Source organism: Coenobita brevimanus, chromosome 31, assembly GCF_032717465.1.
Source record: "Coenobita brevimanus isolate Jiangsu-jjx chromosome 31, ASM3271746v2, whole genome shotgun sequence".
In the NCBI taxonomy this organism is placed as follows: domain Eukaryota; kingdom Metazoa; phylum Arthropoda; class Malacostraca; order Decapoda; family Coenobitidae; genus Coenobita; species Coenobita brevimanus.
Window position 1 is genome coordinate 1,810,942 of NC_136984.1, and position 21,699 is coordinate 1,832,640.

General features: G+C 43.6%; 1 protein-coding gene across 2 annotated transcripts in view; it reads left to right on the forward strand.

Annotated features, from left to right (window-relative positions):
* LOC145395405 (ectonucleoside triphosphate diphosphohydrolase 5-like) overlaps positions 1-21,699 on the forward strand; it is a 34,574-nt gene that overhangs the window by 7,393 nt on the left and 5,482 nt on the right. The window contains exons 1-9 of one of the 2 annotated variants that reach the window (XM_080269009.1): positions 684-932; positions 3,988-4,114; positions 4,359-4,526; positions 8,989-9,060; positions 12,421-12,500; positions 13,785-13,928; positions 19,556-19,667; positions 20,616-20,784; positions 21,319-21,462. In XM_080269009.1, coding sequence (XP_080125135.1) covers positions 930-932; positions 3,988-4,114; positions 4,359-4,526; positions 8,989-9,060; positions 12,421-12,500; positions 13,785-13,928; positions 19,556-19,667; positions 20,616-20,784; positions 21,319-21,462 — 1,019 coding nt within the window. In that variant the 5' untranslated portion in view covers positions 684-929. Of the gene's footprint in view, positions 1-683; positions 933-3,987; positions 4,115-4,358; positions 4,527-8,988; positions 9,061-12,420; positions 12,501-13,784; positions 13,929-19,555; positions 19,668-20,615; positions 20,785-21,318; positions 21,463-21,699 lie in introns of those variants that run through there. The other variant, XM_080269010.1, reaches the window with a different exon arrangement.

Consider the following 21,699-nt stretch of genomic DNA (forward strand, 5'->3'; position numbering starts at 1 on the left):
GAGGGGTGGGGCCACGACCCCAGGAAGGAGGCAGGTGATAAGAGACAAGTTGCGTGGTGGTGGGTGTACCATGCCAGTGTTGTGGGGCCATGAGAGCAGTAGCTGACCATGCACACCACCACCAGGCGGGGAACTCAGTCATATTTACACATAATCTGGCCTGAGGGTCCTACACATGCATATCTTTTTTCCATAACTACAGTAATACCTCTTTAGGTGTTGGATTGCATGAATAACACACACGAAAATAGTAACAGAGCAGAATCAGAAATAAAACACTAAGGAAAAGGTGTTAGGTTGCATAAATAACACACAAGACTATAGAAACAGAGCAGAATCGGAAATAAATCACTGGGGAAAATGTGTTAGATTTCATTAAAAACACACAGGAATTTAGTAACTGAGCAGAATCAGAAATAAACCACTAAAGAAGAGGTGTTAGGTTTCATAAATAACACACAAGACTATAGAAACAGAGCAGAATCGGAAATAAATCACTGAGGAAAATGTGTTAGATTGCATGAAAAACACAGAGGAATTTGCATGAATAACGCACAGGAATCTAGAAATGGAGAAGAATAGCAAATAAATCACTAAGGAAGAGGTGTTAGTAACCTTCCTAACCATACTAGAATATCGTCCAAAGACTCTAGTTGTGTTATTCCAAGATGAGTGAGGTGCGGTGCAGAGAAAGTGGACACGGACTAAGTGGCAGAGAAAGTGGTGGCCCTAAGCAGAGAAATGTCAGTTTTAAATTTGAATCAAGTAATCTCTGGCACACGGAGTACAATTTTGAACACTACTCCGGGGAATGTAACGGATTTGAAACAGGGAATGGATGTACAGCCGTGAAAAATGGCTACTCGTACTTCGCCTCAACACACAGCAACAAAAATGGCGACCAGAATGAGCTTTTGATTGATGTTGAAATGGTAAATGCAGGTTTAACTCCACAGCGATGTTTATTATCATCATTATTGTTATCATCATCACTGTCATCATCATCATCATAATTGTCATTATCATCACTCATCATCATCATCGTCATCATCATCACTGCCTTTGTAATCATCACTGTCATCATCATCATCATTGTCATCATCATCATCATCATCATCATCATCATCATCCTTACTGTCGTCATCATCATCATTACTGCCTTTGTAATCATTGCTGTCATTATCATCATCATCAGACTACAGTACCACTAAAGCTACTACTACTACTACTACTACTACTACTACTACTATACAGCTTCCAGTTATATCATTGCCACCACCTGAAGGCCTCTCTCCACAATACCTTGAGACACAGCAAGTCATCATTACACGGCACTTTGATTGTGTGTGTGTGTGTGTGTGTGTGAGAGAGAGAGAGAGAGAGAGAGAGGAGTCCAGGGATATATTTTTCATTTTTTCTTACTTTTTCCTGCCAGTTTTTTTTTTTTTTTTTTTTTTTTGAACTAGGCACATATTTTTGCCCTAATGCCTATATGCTATGTCCTATGGTTCTATATCCTTTCCATAGCACTTCTTCATGACTAGCAACATATTTAAAGGAATGCTGTGGCTCTGTATCCTTTCCATAGCACTTCTTTGTGACTAGCATCATATTAAAGGAATGCTATGGCTCTATATCTTTTCCATAGCACTTCTTTGTGACTAGCATCATATTAAAGGAATGCTGTGGCTCTATAACCTTTCCATGGCACTTCTTCATGACTAGCTGCATATTAAAGGAATGCTGTGGCTCTATAACCTTTCCATGGCACTTCTTCATGACTAGCAGCATATTAAAGGAATGCTGTGGCTCTATGTTCTTTCCATAGCACTTCTTCATGACTAGCATCATATTCTAGTGTTAATCTATTGTTACAACTCAGCATTCTTGATGGAGAGATGGCAATTTTAGGCCAAGTTAGAGTAAAAAGAGTATAGCACTTCTTCGTGACTAGCATCATATTCTAGTGTTAATCTGTTGTTACAACTCAGCATTCTTGATGGAGAGATGGCAATTTTAGGCCAAGTTAGAACAACAGGAGTATAGATGAAAAATTGCCATCTCTCCGTCTTAAATGAATGTTGAAGAGATAAACACTTGAAGATGATGCTAGTCACAAAGAAGTGCTGTGGAAGGGATGATGAGTCACTGTACCTCTCTGTCATCATGCTATAAACTGTCATCAGGTAAGGAAGCTCCCTAACACCTTCTCCTAAGCAATTTATTTTGTTTATTACACCTTACTCCAGTTCTGTTACATAAATCCTTCCAGTATCACCACACTCTGCATAAATAACGTACAAAAGGGTTTTAATCAGCCATATCTGAAAATAAATCACTAAGGATGAGGTGTTAGGAGCTTTCATGATGAGAGTATGAGTGTTGGGAAATGAAGGAAGAGGATATTCACAGGCTCGAACGTACAGAAATGACATTGATTAGGTGGATGTGCAGTGCATCCTTGAGTGTGAGGCCTGAGGGGGCTAGATTTATGATGGAAGAGTTGAGAGGAAGGATGGGACTGGAGTGTATTGGTGTTGTGATGAGGAGGGGTAGATTGAGATGGTTTGGGAGGAAGGATGGGACTGGAGTGTATTGGTGTTGTGATGAGGAGGGGTAGATTGAGATGGTTTGGCAGGAAGGATGGGACTGGAGTGTATTGGTGTTGTGATGAGGAGGGGTAGATTGAGATGGTTTGGGAGGAAGGATGGGGCTGGAGTGTATTGGTGTTGTGATGAGGAGGGGTAGATTGAGATGGTTTGGGAGGAAGGATGGGACTGGAGTGTATTGGTGTTGTGATGAGGAGGGGTAGATTGAGATGGTTTGGGAGGAAGGATGGGACTGGAGTGTATTGGTGTTGTGATGAGGAGGGGTAGATTGAGATGGTTTGGGAGGAAGGATGGGACTGGAGTGTATTGGTGTTGTGATGAGGAGGGGTGGATTGAGATGGTTTGGGAGGAAGGATGGGGCTGGAGTGTATTGGTGCTGTGATGAGGAGGGGTAGATTGAGATGGTTTGGGAGGAAGGATGGGACTGGAGTGTATTGGTGTTGTGATGAGGAGGGGTAGATTGAGATGGTTTGGGAGGAAGGATGGGACTGGAGTGTATTGGTGTTGTGATGAGGAGGGGTAGACTGAGGTGGTTTGGGCATGTGGAGAGGATGGAGGATGACGTTTAGGTGTGGAGGGTGAGATGTGTGAATGTCGAGGGCAGGGCTGTGAGAGGCAGACCAAAAAAAGACCTTGGATGAAATAGAGTGTGACCTCAGAGATAAGGGACTGACTAGTGAGGCTGCTAGAGATCGAGCAGGATGGAGAGCTGGCATTAGGTGACCAAGGCCGGCGAATGCAAGCTTGTTGGAGCCTTTAGAAACGAAATGAAGTGGTGAAAATTGACACAGAACAAATGATAGGAATGATAGATAAGTAAATCGATATATTAATAAATCCATAGGTAGATTGATTAGGTAGATAGATAGATAGATAGATTAATAAATTCTTAAATAGATTAATAGATAGATAGGTAGGTTGGTAGGTAGGTATAAACAGTAGGTAGGTAGTAGACAGATTATGTTTATATGTGTTTACTGATGGGGTATGTGTACAAGGATAGATAAATAGAGAGGTAGGTAGCAAAGATAGATAGATAGATAGATACATAGACAGACGGACATACAGATGACGCAGATATTTGTGTTTACGAGTGAGGTAACATGTGAGACAGACGGACACATAGAGATAGATAAATATGATAGATAGATAGATACACAACCTAGAGATAGATGCATATGGTAGACAGATAGATAGACAGATAGATATGCAGACTGATAGATAATAGATTTGTGTTTACAGGTGAGTGAGGTAATATGTGAGAGAAAGGTGGTTACACAGGCAGACAGACACAGGCATAGAGATAGAAAACATATGGTAGGCAGATAGATAGACAGATAGATACACCGACTGATAGATAATATGTTTGTGTTTACAGGTGGGTGAGGCTATACGCGAGGAGACGAAGGCCGCGCCACTCCCAGGCCCGATGCCAACCCCCCTGCGACTCCTGAGGCTGTTCTTCTATGTCATCCTCTTTGCCCTCACCACACTTATTATCCTTGGTGGGTGCAGACACACACACACACACACACACACACACACACACACACACACACACACACACACACACACACACACACACACACACACACACACACACACACACAGTACTTAAACACATTAATGATGAGGATAAAGATTACATTGATGTAGATGATAATGATAATGATGATAAAATTGACGATGATGTTGATGTTGTTGTTACGGATAGTGATGATGTACGTCGTCTCTCTCTCTCTCCACCAGTGACCCTAAACAACACATGGCCGTTGAAGCGGACCGGCCACGCCACCACAACGCTGGACCACGTATCAGCAGCCTTAGGGGTCCAGGAGAGGGTCCATGCAGTAATACTAGATGCCGGGTCCACCGGCTCTCGTGTCCTGGCGTTTACCTTCCTCAAGAGCCTCACAGGTGGGTTGTGAGAGAGAGAGAGAGAGAATCAGAGAAATTAAGAGAGGAAAAGAGAAAAATTGTGAGAAAGATATAAAAAGAAAAAGACAGAAAGAGAGATAGATTGAGATGCCGGGTCCACCGGGTCTCGTGTCCTGGCGTTTACCTTCCTCAAGAGCCTCACAGGTGCGTTGGGAGAGAGAGAGAGCGTGAGTGAGTGAGTCCTGGGTTTTACCTTCCTTATGAGCTGCACTGGTGAGTATTTGAAAATTTGAGAGAGAGAGACAGACAGACAGACAGGCAGATTTTCACACACATAATGCCATCAGGAGAAGTGGCAGGTCATCCAGCCATTACTATAGGTTTGTATAAAATGTATATATATATGTGTATCAATGTGTATATATGTTTTTTATTTTTAGATGGTATTTTGGATGTCAATTTCCTTCATTAGAATTTTAGCTGTGTTTATTTTCAAAGCTTTATATGTATTTAAATATTCATACAGGCAGGCCTCATTGTATAGTTGGATTGTTTGCAGATGATACTGTGTGGAAAGTGTTAAGAATATATGGAGTAGATGGGAAGTTGTTGAATGCTGTGAAGAGTATGTATGATGGTGCTAAGGCTGCAGTGCGTTTGGATGGTGAACTGAGTGAATTTTTCTCTTTGAAGGTTGGGTTGAAACAGGGATGTGTCATGTCTCCATGGTTGTTCAATCTGTACATGGATGGGGTAATAAAAGAGGTACAAGGTAGGGTAGTGGATGTTGGAGTGGCCCTGGTGAGAGAGGGTAGTGTTTGGAAACTCCCTGTACTGTTGTTTGCAGATGATACTGTGTTGTCAAGTGAAGACGAAGGGGAGCTGCAAGGCTTGGTGGATGAGTTTGAGAGAGTGTGTAAGAAACGGAATCTAAAGGTGAATGTAGGGAAGAGTAAAGTGATGGTCTTTGAGAGAGGTGAAGTCAGTGAATGTACAGCGAGGTTGGATGGTGAGGAAATGGAAAATGTGAGTACGTTTAAGTACTTGGGTAATGTGATGAGTAAGGATGGAGGTTTGGAGGGTGAAGTGCTTGAAAGGGTACAGCAGGGAAGAAAGGTTGCTGGTTCTTTGAAAGCAGTGATAAGAAACAGGGAAGTGAGCATGGAAGTGAAAAAGTTACTACATGACAGTATTGTGATACCAACTCTAACGTATGGAAGTGAAGCTTGGACGTTGTTGGAAGGACACAAGTCAAGAGTGAGAGCAGTGGAAATGAGTTATTTAAGAGGAGCCTGTGGAGTCACATGGAGAGACAGGCTGACGAATGAGGATATAAAGGAGCATTGTGGTGTGGATGTGGATGTGATAGGAAGCATTAGGAGGAACACACTGAGGTGGTTTGGCCATGTGGAGAGGATGGAGAGTGAGAGACTGACTAGGAGAGTGTATGTGAATGTGGTGGAGGTGGGAAGAGGGAGGGGGAGGCCGAGGATGAGATGGAGGGACGAAGTGGAGAGGTATATGAGAGAGGGAGGTGTGAGCTGGGAGCAGGGCAGTCAAATGCCGGGGGACAGGGCGACATGGAGGCGATTTGTTTGTGGCCACCCCTTATGGGATTAAGGCATCTGGCAATAGATAGACAGATAGATAGACTGTAATTGTGTGACGTGTGTTTTTTTTTACCTCTTGACATTTTTGTATATATTTTTACGTGTCTATACATTTTAAAATTAGATAGATATTTAAATGTCTGTTCATACATTTTAAAGATATATTTAAATGTTTATATATACATTTTTAAGAGATTTATTTGTACATGTCTATATATACCTTTTTTTTTTCCTTTTGAGATGTATATTATTATGTAGTATTTTCTAAAGTAACGTCCTTTCAATATAACTTTCTTCATCTTGCATTGCCTGAGCTGTGTGTTGCTCCTGTGTACATGGTGACAGTTTTTGATATAGCAGAAATATTAACTGTTGTTGGTTTGTTTACATCTGATAAAAAGCACTGACCCCTTAAAGTATTTTGACTAGTAACCAAGGAGATCCAGTGCCTAGACTATCAGATGGAGGCAGACCAACTATACATGCTCTCTGCCCATAATGCTTGCTTTTTTTTCCTCATACGTTTTTCTTGTAAATGATGTAAATATTATCAGTGGCTCTTGAGGGCCCTAACACCTTTTCGTAAGTGATTTATTCTGCGTATGACACCTCGGTTTTGGCCTTGTATTCATCTCGGTTAAGGAAGCTCCCTAACACCTCTTTGTTACTGATTTATTTTTGGATACGAGAAAAAAAGTCCAAAAAACAAAACAAAAGTAAAAAAAAAAAATCAAAAGTAACATAGAGAGAGAGAGAGAGAGAGAGAAAGAGAGAGAGAGAGAGAGAGAGAGAGAGAAGGAAGAAAAAGAAAAACAAAATGCCAAGGTGTGTCATAGAGAGAGAGAGAGAGGGAGGGAGAGAGAGAAAGAGAGAGAGGGAGGGAGGGAGGGAGGGAGAGAGAGAGAGAGAGAGAGAGAGAGAGAGAGGGAGGGAGGGAGGGAGGGAGGGAGGGAAATGCCAAGGTGTAATATAGAGAGGGAGAGAGAGAAGACAGAGACAGACAGACAGAGAGAAGGGAAAAAGAAATATTGTGCCAAGGTGTGACATACAGAATGAATCACCAACGATAATTTGTTAGGGTACCTCCGAGCCATGTACGATACAACCCATAAGTCTGTGTTCTCGACAGTCTATAATAAGACTTCATAGCACTTCTTCGTGACTAGTTTTATTATTATTATTATTATTGTTGTTATTTTTATTTGTTTTGAGTAATTGATGTGTTATTTAGGCTGGCTATGGGGTGGCCACAAACAAATCACCTCCATGTCACCCTGTCCTCTACCATTTAGCTGCCCTCCCTCCAACTCACACCTCTCTCTCATCTATCTCTCCACTCCATCCCTCCATCTCATCCTTGGTCTCCTCCTCCCTCTTTCCCCCCTCCACCTCACTGACATACACTCACCTTGTCAGTCTCTCATTCTCCATCATCTCCACTCCATCTCTCCATCTCAGCCTTGGTCTTCCCCTCCATCACTCACATACGCTCTTCTGGTCAGTCTCTCATTCCTCCAGTCTCTCCAATCCATCCCTCCATCTCATCCTTGATTTCCCCCTCCACCTCACTTACATACTCTCCTAGTCAGTCTCTCATTCCCCATCCTCTCCACATAGCCAAATCATCTCAGAGTATTTCTCTTAACATTTCCAATATACAAAATAAGTTAGTAAGGAAAAGGTGCCGAGGTGTGTTTACCTTAAGTTAGGCTAAAATTGCCATCTCTCCTTCTTGAATGCCGTGTAACAATAGATTAACACTAGAATATGGTGCTAGTCATGAAGAAGTGCTGTGGAAAGGGTGTAGAGCCATAGCATTGTCTTTTTATGCCACTATGCAATGGGAAATAAGCATTAAAAGGAGAATTCTGGGCCAGGTTAAGGTGGAAGGGGTATTGGAGATAGACTGACGAGAAGCACAGAGGTACGACTAAATTCTGGGCCAAGTTAAGGTGAAAGGAGTGTAGGAATAGACTGTTGAGAATTGCAGAGGTACAAGGTGCTCCCCGAAAGTTCCCAAAATTCGACCAGCAAAGGAAAAAAAATATTAAGTCCGTTCCTAATCACCGTTGTCCCCTTCAAAGTCTCCTTGGGCGCGCAGACACCGATCCCAGTGCTTCTCCCACAATCGGAACGCGTTGTGGAAGTTCGGGGCCTTCTGCGATCTTTGAGGATGGTTGCATGAATTTTGGCCACATTGTCAGGAGTTGAGCTGGTGGAAGGGGGGACCAGAACATCTATCTATCTATCTATCTATTGCCAGATGCCTCAATCCCGTTTGGGGTGGCCACAAACAAATCGCCTCCAAGTCGCCCTGTCCCCCGCCATTTCACTCCCCTGCTCCCAACTCACACCCCCCTCTCTCATATACCTCTCCACCCCGTCCCTCCATCTCATCCTCGGAACATGCATCATTTGTTGACATTCATTCTTTTTAAAACACTTAAACCAGTTGTAGTTTGTGTAACCCCCAAAGGATTGTCACCAAATGCTTGTTTTAACATTTGGTTAGTTTCTGCCGTGTTCCTCCCAAGTTTCACACGAAACTTGATGCCGCACACGTTGCTCCTTCACCTCTTCCATTTTTGAGTTCACAAAATTTTGCAAACTAACCCAAACACAGTGATAAAAAAACACACACACACATGCAGCAGACTCATCCACCCTGCACAGCGCCACTTGACACACTAACAGACAGAGAGTGCGTTTAGTACCACCTACCATCCACTCACCGTATGACAAGCAATTTCCGCCCTGCTTTCAAATCTTGGGAGCTTTGGGGTAGCACCTCGTACAAGGGTAAAATCTGGGCCAAATTAAGGTGAAAGGAGTATAGGAGACTGACGAGAATTACAGAGGTATGGAAGTGATAAGAATGCCAATATTAACAGATGTCGGATGTAAGAGGAAAGGAAGAGGTGCGCATCTCAGCTTTATCATCGCTAATAACTCTTCCTCGTGTGGTAAACGCTCTCGTCTTTTCTCTCTCTTTTTGCTTTTTTATCACTGGCTAGTTTCATACGCACGCATGCACGCACACACACATGCATACGCACACACACACACACACACACACACACATACACATACTATCATTAACTAGTCTTTCATATGCACACATGAAGTAGTCACACACACACACACACACACACACACACACACACACACACACACACTATCATTAACTAGTCTTTCATATGCACACATGAAGTAGTCACACACACACACACACACACACACACACACACAACCATTTAATACTGTACATGTGCACTTAAATTCTGCTCACTCTTAACTAGGCTTAAAATTGACATCTCACAAATAATGCTAGAATATGATGCTAGTCACGAAGAAGTGCAGTGAAAAAGGATGTAGAGCAATATTATCATCCCATAAAAGTCACTACCTGGTTTTCAGAATAGTTTGCTAGTCACGAAGAAGTGCTGTGGGAAGGATGTAGAGCCATAGTCTTTTCGTAATCTCTCACTGCACTACGAGAAATTAGAGATTGAAAGACAAAAATATCTGCGTAGTTAAGATGGAAGTTAAGACAATTTTTATCCTTAAGTGTAAAGTAAAAAGTATAAGTAAAAGGTCTTAATCTACACACACACACACACACACACACACACACACACACACACACACACACACACACACACACACACACACACACTTCTCTCAGTAACCCCTTCTGAGAAAGGGCCTTTGAGTGCTGAATAAGGCTGTAGTTTTGTACTGGAAGCCATTTGGCTTGTCACTCAGTGTATTAATAATAATAATAATATATATATATATCCATCATCCAATCCTACATTGCCCCATGAAGAGCATAGGAGCCCAGGGCTAGGCAGTTGGTCCTGACATTTAAGATGGGAGTGACCAGCCTCACTCATCCCTGAGTGGCATTACATGAGCAGTTAGCCCCAACCACCCCTTGGATATAAACCTTCGCTGGCTCAATCCGATTGGAGCGCAATAATTACCCACTAAACCACCAGGTGCCAAAATTTGGCTATATGGTTACCACCGAGCATAGTAAATGGTTTCCTGGTTTACAGGAAACCATTTGGCTTGTCACTCAGTGTAGAGTCACCCACAGGCAGAAGGAAAAAGGAAAGAATGAAGGAAAGAAAGACAGAAGGGGGAGTGTAAAGTCACCCGTAGGCAGAAGGAAGAGGAAAGAATGAAGGAAAGAAAGACAGAAGAGGGAGTGTAAAGTCACCCGTAGGCAGAAGGAAGAGGAAAGAATGAAGGAAAGAAAGACAGAAGAGGGAGTGTAAAGTCACCCGTAGGCAGAAGGACGAGGAAAGAATGAAGGAAAGAAAGACAGAAGAGGGAGTGTAAAGTCACCCATAGGCAGAAGGACGAGGAAAGAATGAAGGAAAGAAAGACAGAAGAGGGAGTGTAAAGTCACCCGTAGGCAGAAGGACAAGGAAAGAATGAAGGAAAGAAAGACAGAAGAGGGAGTGTAAAGTCACCCGTAGGCAGAAGGACGAGGAAAGAATGAAGGAAAGAAAGACAGAAGAGGGAGTGTAAAGTCACCCATAGGCAGAAGGACAAGGAAAGAATGAAGGAAAGAACAGAAGAGGATGGAAGGAAAGAAGGATGGAAGAGAGGAAAGGGCAGACACCCGATAGCAGCACTACATTGAGTGAGTGGATAATAATAATAATAAAAAGAGAAGGGCAAGAAAATGTATACAGTTATTGGTAGGGGCAGTGAATCCAAAAGACACCCATATTACACTGAATTTTGAACTCACTGATAACTTGCATTGAACTCACTTCGAACTCACACTTTTTGCACGTTTTGCTCAGTTTGCCTCTGCTTGCACTGCTCTCTCTCTCTTTTTTTCTTTCTTTCTTTTTCTTTTTCTGGTGTTTTTGCAATTAAAATGCTTATGGATTTTGGTACTAAAATGCTCATATCGACTAGTACTAATGTAGTTGTAGTAGTATTGATGGTAGTAGTAGTAGTAGTAGTAGTAATAATTTTTCTTTTTGACATTGTATGCTAAAATGTAGTTGTAGTAGTAGTAGTAGTAGTAGTGGTGGTAGTAGTAGTTGCAGTAGTAGTAGTAGTAGTAATAGTAGTAGTGGTAGTAGTAGTAGTAGTGGTAGTAGAGTAGTAATAGTAGTAGTAATGGTAGTCTAGTAGTAGTATAGTAGTAGTAGCCTCAGGTTCATCTGATACATGAACCCAGTGGACTTCAGGCTGAAGTCGCCCTCCTTTTAGGGGCTGGGGAAGTAGTGTAGGGGTGTATTAGAGAAAATAAATCACTAAGGAACAGTTGTTTGGGAAAATAAATCACTAAGGAACAGTTGTTAGGGAAAATAAATCACTAAGGAACAGTTGTTTGGGAAAATTAATCACTAAGGAACAGTTGTTAGGGAAAATAAATCACTAAGGAACAGTTGTTAGGGAAAATAAATCACTAAGGAACAGTTGTTAGGGAAAATAAATCACTAAGGAACAGTTGTTAGGGAAAATAAATCACTAAGGAACAGTTGTTAGGGAAAATAAATCACTAAGGAACAGTTGTTAGGGAAAATAAATCACTAAGGAACAGTTGTTAGGGAAAATAAATCACTAAGGAACAGTTGTTAGGGAAAATAAATCACTAAGGAACAGTTGTTAGGGTCTCTACAGCGGCCATGAGAGGCTGTGCGATGCCTTTTATTTAGTGATTTATTTTCCATATACTTTAACATTGTCTTGTATTTAATTTATTGCAGTTTTAATATCAACATTGCATCAGTAATGTAGACGAGATTTTTGAGGTGTGTGGAATAATTCACCCGGGAAGAGGCGTTAGGGATACAGCTCTAACTTTCTAACGTAGAAGAGATTTTGAAATGTAATATTTGGAATAATTCACCTAGGAAGAGGCATTAGGGATACAGCTGTAACTTTGTACCATAGAAGAGAATTTGATATGTAATGTTTGGAATAAGTCACCCTGGAAGAGGCGTTAGGGATACAGCTGTAATTTTGTAATGTAGAAGAGATTTTGAAATGTAATGTTTGGAATAATTCACCTAGGAAGAGGCGTTAGGGATACAGCTGTAACTTTGTAATGTAGAAGAGATTTTGAAATGTAATGTTTGGAATAATTCACCTAGGAAGAGGCGTTAGGGATACAGCACTAACTTTGTAACGCAGAAGAGAATTTTTATGGTTAATGTTTGGAATAAATCACCCAGGAAGAGGTGTTAGGGAATACTGCTGTAACAATGTAATGTAGAAAATATGTAATGTGTGGAATAAATCACCCAGGAAGAGGCATTAGGGAATACAGCTGTAACTTTCTACCCTCACAGACAACTCGCTCAAACTTGACGATGAGCTGTGGCATGAGGTCAAACCGGGATTGTCCAGTTTTGCCGACAGTCCCAAGGAGGTATGTTTTATATCTATCTGTCTGTCTATTTATCTATCTATCTATCTATTTATCTGTCTGTCTGTTTATCTATGTCTGTCACAAACTTGACGATGAACTCTGGCATGAAGTCAAACCAGGATTTTTAAGTATTGCTGACAGTCCCAAAGAGATATATATTCTGTCTGTCTGTCTATCTATCAATCTGTCTATCTGTCTATTTATCTGTCTATCTATCTATTTATCTATCTGTCTATCTGTTTATCTATGTCTATCACAAACTTGACAATGAACTCTGGCATGAAGTCAAGCCAGGATTATCCACGTTTGCTGACAGTCCCAGGGAGGTGTGTTCTGCCTGTTTGCCTGTCTCTCTCATCTATCTGTGTGTGTTAATCTATCTGTTAATCTATCAGTTTATTTGGCTTTACTTTTGTGTATGTGTGTTTATCTATCTGTTAATCTATCAGTTTATTCTGCTTTACTTTTGTGTACGTTATTTTGCGTTCATGGGGTATGTGGCTGGGTCACATGTACGGCTCAGGGAAGATGGACGCCCCTGCCCTGCATAGTCCTGGGTCACCTTGGGCAAGATGTAGCACCGGCAAAAAGGCAGTAGATGTGTGGTTATCATCGTCGTTTCTGAGATCTCTCCCTTTTTCTAAGAACTGTCTGCCCTAATGTGCCAATACCATACAATTAGCCTCGTCTTTATACTCCACAAAAGGTAAGCCAGCGATTGTTTATTCCAACCTATTCAAATGCTCTTGCATATCTTTACGCTAAGTGCTCTCACCCATTATCCATCTGACCTCCTTCTCTCACTGTTTTCTCATGTTCTTACTTAACATGATGTTCCTCCGCTTTCCTCCTCAATTCTCCTCATCCCCCGTTCTCCTCTAGCCCTTTTGCTCATCTCCCATGCCTCTGATTTCCTCATGATGCTCACATTGAAGGGTTTTATATGCCTCGTTCAGCAGCTTACGCCGCTCCCTCTCCCTGACCACCACATCCTCCTCTGCATTCCCCTCTTAGTCTTCACATCTTTCTTCTCCTCCTACGCTCCATCTCTGCCCAGGCTTCTGTCTGAGGTGACTGGGCTGATAGGGTGATAGTTGGACGGGTTTGCCCATGTCCTCGCTGTAATTAGCAGCGTCCAGGATGTTGTTGTCAGAGAGGGCCACAACAACATCCGACAATTTTCCCTTCACCATGCTACGTGGAAGATCCCTATGCTCACCCTGGCCACCTCATTCACGTACACTCTCCTTGTTAGTCTCTCTCCTTGTTTGTTTACGTTGTCAGGGTGCGCAGTCGTTGTTGCCGTTGTTGGAGTTGGCCAGGCAGCGTGTCCCGGCCAAGTACCACGCCACAACGCCACTCGTCCTCAAGGCCACGGCAGGACTTAGACTCCTGCCCACCGAGAAGGCCGACGCATTGCTGCATGAGGTAGGGAAGCATGTGTGTGTGTGTGTGTGTGTGTGGGTGGGTGGGTGTGGGGTTGTGGTTGTGTGTGTGTGGTGTTGTGTGTGTTGGGGGGGGTTGTGGTTGTGTGTGTGTGGTGTTGTGTGTGTTGGGGGGGGTTGTGGTTGTGTGTGTGTTGGGGGGGGTTGTGGTTGTGTGTGTGTTGGGGGAGTTGTGGTTGTGTGTGTGTGTGTGTGTGTGTTTAAATGAATGCTAAGTGTACTCTAGGGCTGATTTTTACTAGTAACCAAGGAGACTCATTCCTACTTCATAACTAATCCTAATCATGGAGTGGCAGTTATTTATTATTACTATTATTATTATTATTACTATTATTATTATTATTAATATTATTATTACTCATTATTATTATTATTATTATTATTATGAATCATGGGTGGGAATTGGAGGTGTGGCTTGTACCTTGCATGCCGTATGGTGTACTCAGTGTTAAGCATTATTCAAATACTGTACTGCACACTTTATACGCCTAATTTTTTATGATCTTACAAATTAAAGATGTTCACTTTGCATATTTCACTTATCACTTGTCACCCTCGAGCAGTGTATCAGGGACTTTCGGGGAAATGATGTGGGGGGGAAGTGATATGGGTTGACTGAGGCAGAGTGCTAGGGAACACCAGCCCACCACCAACCGACACACAAACCTCTCGCCGTGTGATTAATGTTTGGTGTCATGAATGTGTATCAATATTAATGCAAACCCTTTTTCTAATTTTTCAGCATTTAGTAAGTCCTTTATTGATATAACTTGATTTTAAACACTTTTAAAATACTGTACTGTTCATTTTATACACCTTATTATTTACGATCTTACAAACTAGACATGTTCAATTTGTATACAGTAATCCCTCTAATATCCGAACGCCCAATATCCAAACATCCCCACTAATCGGACATCCTCCTGGGATCCAATACAGTAATCCCTCTAATATCCGGACGCCCAATAACCGAACATCCCCACTAACCGAACCTTATCGTCCTGGGATCAAACATTCCCAAAATGGTCCGAAAATCCAAAAAAATTGGAAAAAAAATCGATTTTTTGCTGTCCGTAATTTGAACTTGCCGCGCGCGCCGCGTGAGAGCATTGTTTTGGTTCGTCATTCCTCCGACGTCCGATAGAGCACCGCTGCATCCTCCCCACTTCCCGCCTGTCTCTCACCGCGACAAGACCTACGCTCTTCGTCATGGCTGCCCACGTGCTCGCTTTTGTGGTGGTGCCGTACTTGCTGCAAGGCCTCCTGCTGCTCTCTGCCCTACTCTTAGTGTGTGTGATGATGGCCCCGCCTCCTGAGAAAAGGAAGAGAGTGGTGTTGACTCTGGAGAAGAAACGGGAGATATTGGAGAAGGTTGATGCGGGTTGGTCTTCCTCTCGCATTCTCCGCGAGTTCAACCTGGCCCGGTCGACTTTGTTTGATATCAAGCGTTCCCGAGACAAGCTCATGCAGTACACGGCTGACTTCTCGTCGAGAAGCAAACGCAACATGGAGAGGAAGGTTATGTTTACTCCCAAGTATGCAGAGATCGACCGCTCCACGTTGATTTGGTATCGACAGCAACGTGCAGCTGGTGTGATGGTACGTGGAACGGAGCTGAAGGCTGCTGCTGAGAAGTTTGCAAGGCTTCACGACGCCCTAGACTTCAAGGCATCCGAGGGTTGGCTCTTCGCGTTCGTTGCGACATGGCCTTACTAACCGTAAAGCACATGGCGAAGCATTGACGCTAACGAGGATGGAGTGGACGAGTTTCGGCACAAGGTGAAAGGCTTGATCGACAGGGAGGGCCTCACTCTCGGTCAAGTCTATAACGCTGACGAAACTGGCCTATTCTATCGCTCGGTGCCAACGAACACTCTCGCCGATGAGACGGAGAAGCGTGTACCTGGCCGCAAGCTTTCTAAGGAACGGATATCTGCTTTGTGTTGTGCCAATGCTAACGGCATGCACCGGCTTAAGCCCGTTATTGTTGGCCGTGCAAAGCAGCCTCGGTGCCTTCGTGGGGTGATGGATGTCCTTCCTGTCGTATGGTACCATTCTTTGAAAGCATGGTTCACAGCTGTGATTTTCAAAGACTGGTTTCACCATCACTTCGTCAAGGAGGTCATACATTACCAGACAAAGACACTGGGAATTCCTCGCGACCAGGTAAAGGCTCTCCTTCTCCTCGACAATGCACCTGCCCACCCGTGCGACAAGGACTTGGTTGCTGAGAATGGCCGTATTAGGTGCATGTTTCTGCCACCTAATACGACTGCTCTCATTCAACCAATGGACCAAGGAGTGATCGGGCAACAAAGCGCCTGTACCGTCGGAAGTTCCTGGACGAGGTGATGGTGGTTCTCGAGGACGAGGACGAGCGCAGGGAAGGACGTGACACTCGAGGCAAGCGGACTTTGGAAAACCTTTCGCCGCTACAACATCAAGTCTGCGCTGTACAACTGGGCTAGTGCATGGAAGGAAGTCCCTGTGAAAACTCTTGAAAATGGTTGGTCTCGTCTGCTTCTCGGAACAGATGTGGAGTACGATTTCCTAGGGTTTGACGTGGATGACTTCCATGCACAGCTACGTACGCACGGCGACGATGTTGATGTGGACGATGTTCGTGAGTGGTTGGACGACGACGAGGGCGATCTCTGGGTATCAGACGTTGTCTGATATCGAGATCGCGTCTTCGGTTGCTGGTGTCAGTCCCGAACTTGAAGATTCCGACGACGAAGGCGATGATGATGCAGACTCGCCCAGCAGGACACTACTCCAGCCATCCCCAAGCTGAGCGCACTCCGGGAACATCTAGAGTTCGGTCCTAGACTACCTGGAACACCCGGACTGCGACAGGGAGATGGGGCCCTTGGGACTCGTGGAGGAAGTGCGTGCTTTCCGGCAGCGCATCATCAATCGCCAGAATCGTCGGTCCTTGCGTCAGTCAACGATTGACAGTTTTTCAGGCCCGTGACCCCCGCTGTGCCAAGCCCTGGTTCCACTCCGTTGCCTCCCCAAGACAGGCCCTCATGCTCCGAGCCACAGCCCAGCACATCAGCTACAGTGGAGTCACCGCTCGACGTGAGTTTGCGGCTGTCTTCAGAGTCTTCTGTAGTCGGTACGCTCATCACCACTACCCACCGATGCACCCCTTGGACGCCTGCCAGTGATACTCGGGCTCTGACAGTGAATAAACAGCAAGAACTTCTCCACTAGACCACACGGGAATTTTGAGTGTTGTGCAGTGAAAAAACGGTGTGTTGTGTTAAGGTTTTCAAGTTGGGAGAAAAGACTAAGTAGAAAAGAAATTTAACGTAACTAACCTTCTTTGTTTTGGCTTTGGAAACTTAAAAACTTGGGAAAAGTTAATGTGCAACACTTAAATTTAATGGAACATTATTTGGACTAAAGTGAACACTGTGAAAAGAACGGACTTCTGTGTGTTAGTGACTAAGTTCAGTGCAAGACTTCAGGAAGAGTGTAGTGCAAGTGCTTCAGGAAATCGTTTCTACTGTCAGAGTCCGAGAGGAGGCGGTTATTCATCGAGGTGGCCAGGGACTTGCTGTAAGTAGCCAAAATGTTTCATGTTGTACTATTTTCCATACTATATTTACCAGAATGTTTCATATTGTATTTTTTCCCATACTATACTTACCAGAAAGTGTCATACTGTACTTCTTTCCATACTAAACTTACCTCATGCATGTGCAGTAGGAATGTGTTTTTCAGAGTTCAGTTAGGTTCGGTTAGGTTAGGTTCGGTTAGGGTCCATAAGTACCAGAATGTTTATTAATGTATGAACATACTTCTAAACCCACATTTTATGTGTCTATTGCATTTATTTCAGTCATTTATGTGCCTTATTGGTGTGATTTGGGTGTTAAATAGGTGCTATGCATGTCCGGAGGGAGTTGTATAGGTGTTTCTCTGTGTTAGGGTCCGTAAGTACAAGTCCATAAGCTGGGGCCCAATATCCGGACAAAACCAATATCCGAACCTACCGATGGCTCTATTGATCCGGATATTGGAGTGATTACTGTATTCCCAAAATGGGCCAAAAACCGCAAAAAAATCGAAAAAAATCTGACTTTTTTCCCTCCCATAATTTGAAATTCCTGCCTGGCGCCAAACAGCTGTTACACCATGGTCCCTTCACCACTTCCTTCCTCCCCCTCCCCCCTCCCCTGTCAGGTTGCCATTTGGTATTTTTCATTACCAAGTGTGGGCCAATTTGGTAATGAAAAATTCGTTTGGTAATGAATTAGAATGATTCATTACCAAATGGATTTTTTACATGTATGAGGATACACAGGATGGAGATGGTGGATTGTTTGCTCTCTCTGATTAATCTGCTACCCTACATAGTGTGAAAATAATCAACATGGTGTTAGTTATAAGGAGAGTGATTACATGTATTTCCACTTGTATATATAATTAGTGAAGAATATATGCTAGATTTACGAATTTGGTAATGAAAAGTTATATTTGACAATGAAAGTTGAGGAGACTGGTAATGTGGCTGTTGCGATCTGGCAACTCTGTTACCCCACCAACATCAACAGTCACAGCTTAACTCCGATGGAGAGCAGATACTCATAACAGTGCAAGCCACAGGTGCTTGTTTTTTGTGAATAAACAGTGAATAAACTGCAATACCTTGCCACTAGAACACACAGGAATTTACAGTGTTGTGCAGTGTTAAGAAATTAGAATTTAGAGTGCAGAGGATTAACTGTGGACTGCAAACTGGCGGTTCAAACCAGTCCAGGAGCAAGGGACTTGTAAGTACCCAGAATGTTTAATATTGTATAAACTCACCTCTAAAACCTCATTTTATGGTTCTTTTGCATTTATTTCAGTCTTTTATGTCCCTTATTGGTGTGATTTGGGTCTTAAATAGGTGCAATGCATGTCCAGAGGGAGTTGTATAGGTGTTTTTCAGAGTTAGGGTCCATAAGTACAAGTCCATAAGCTGGGGCCCAATATCCGGACAGGACCACTATCCGGACCTGCCTATGGCTCTATTATGTCGGATATTGGAGGGATTACTGTATTTCACTTATCACTCGTCACCCTCGAGCAGTATATCAGGGACTTCCAGAGAAATGATGTGGGTCAGACTGAGGCCAGAGCATGGGGGAACGATCGTGACGCCGCTATCTCACCACCATCTGACACACAAACACACAAACCGTGCAGACAGTATGGCTGCCCTGGCCTGAGGTAACGCCGTCCAGGCTGCGTCTAGTTTGTTTGAAGTTTTCCTGTTAAATAAGAAAAAATTTTGGTAGGCTATACCAAACCATACGTGCTCCCTACGTGTCAACAAGTGGGTTGGTGGAGGGTTAGTGCCCCTCCCCATAAAACAAATAACTCAAAGTCAAATGGTCACCCCTTATGGGATTGTGGCGTCTGGCAATAGATAGATAGATTATTATTATTATTATTTGCCTAGCCCTGGGCTCCTACGCTCCTCATGGGACAACATAGGATTGGATGATGGATGGATGATGATGATTACTATTATTATTATTTCTATTATTATTATTATTATCATTATTATTATTATTATTATTATTATTATTATATTTTTTTTTCTTACCCCCACAGGTGAGGGAAGTGCTCTCATCCTCGGGCTTCCTCACCACTGAAAATTCCGTTGGTATCATGGACGGGCGTGACGAGGGGATTTTCTCGTGGTTTACTGTTAACTATCTGTTGGGTGAGTGGGTGGATTCTGTTTGTACGCTTATAGAATACTGTCCGTGTGTGTGTGTGTGTGTGTGTGTGTGTGTGTGTGTGTGTGTGTGTGTGTTTTTGTTTTTTTTTTATGTCTATATTGCCAGACGCCTTAATCCCATTAGGGGTGGCCACAAACAAATCGCCTCCATGTCGCCCCGTCCCCCGCCATTTCATTGCCCTGCTCCCAGCTCATACCCCCCTCTCTCATGTATCTCTCCATCCCTCCATCTCATCCTTGGCCTCCCCCTCCCTCTCCCCCCTCCACCTCACTCACATATACTCTCCTTGTCAGTCTTTCACTCTCCATCCTCTCCATATGGCCAAACCACCTCCATCTCATCCTTGACCTCCCTCTCACATACCTCTCAACTAATACAATACTATCCATGGCACTAGTCATGAAGAAGTGTTATGGAAAGGATGCAGAGCAGCAGCAGTAGCCACAAACAAATCACCTCCATGTTGCCTTGTCTTTCATATACCTCTCCACTCCATCCCTCCGTATCATCCTCAGTCTCCCCCTCCACCTCACTCACATACACTCTCCTTGTTAGTCTCTCACTCACCATTCCATCCATCCATCTCATCCTCAGTCTTCCCCTTCATCTCCCCCTCCATCTCGCTCACATACACACGTACACTCACATACACTCTCCCCCTTCGTCTCTCTCTTCACCTCACTCACACGCACACGTACACTCACATACACTCTCCCCCTTCGTCTCTCTCTTCACCTCACTCACACACACACGTACACTCACATACACTCTCCCCCTTCGTCTCTCTCTTCACCTCACTCACACGCACACGTACACTCTCATACACTCTCCCTCTTCGTCTCTCTCTTCACCTCACTCACATGCACACGTACACTCACATACACTCTCCCCCTTCTCTCTCTCATTTGTTTACGCGATATTCTCCGCAGACCGGCTGACTGGCAACCCCAAAGACAGCCTGGTAGCGCTGGATCTGGGTGGGGGTTCAACACAGATTACGTTTGTGCCGTTAGAAGAAGCGACGCTCTCATCAACGCCACACGACTACCTCACCACCATCTCACTCCTTAGGCAGAATCTCAACCTTTATACCCATAGGTGGGTGTGGTGTGGATGTGATGTGGGTGTGGGTGTGGGTGTGGGTGTGGGTGAATGTGGGTGTGGATGTGTGGTGTGGTGTGGTGTGGTGTGGGTGTGGGTGTGGGTGTGGGTGTGGATGTAGGTGTAGGTGAGGGTGTGGGTTTTGGTGTGGGTGTGCCTTGGTTTTGCATCTGTGTATGTGGGGATGATGATGAGAAACTGACTAGAAGAGGGTGAGTGAGGTGAAGGGGGAGACCATGGATGATGATGATGATGGTGATGATGATGATGATGATGATGATAATTGTGATGACAGTGACAATGATGATGATGATGATGAAGATTATGATGATGACAATGATAATGACTGATGATGATGATGATAATGATGATGATGTTGATGATGATGATAATGGTGATGACAGTGACGATGACGATGATGATGATGACTATGATGATGATGATGATGATAATGATGATGATAACTATGATGATGATGATGATGGCAATGATATCTATTTAATTCATCCCTCCCGATCATCTTCCCTTCAGCTACCTAGGTTTGGGCCTCAACGCAGCTCGTAAGGCCATTCTGACGCAGCATCTTGACGACGACGGTGTCATTCGCTCACCCTGTGTCAACCCGATCATCACCAACTACCAGTGGTCCTATGGCGACGACACCTACACTATCAGGTACGATGGAGACAGGTGTATTTTGATTTCTATAGTCCTATTTCTGAGTTTTGAGCTGTGTGGTGATATTTTGAAGATCTAAAATGTCTGTAAATTTATCTACACTCGTTTTTTGTTTTGTTTATAAAGGCTCAAACGTGCTTGTATGTGTCAGCCTTGGTCACCTAATGGCGGCTCTCCATGCTGCTCGATCTCTGTCAGCCTCTCTATTCTGTCCCTTGTCCCTGAGGTCACACA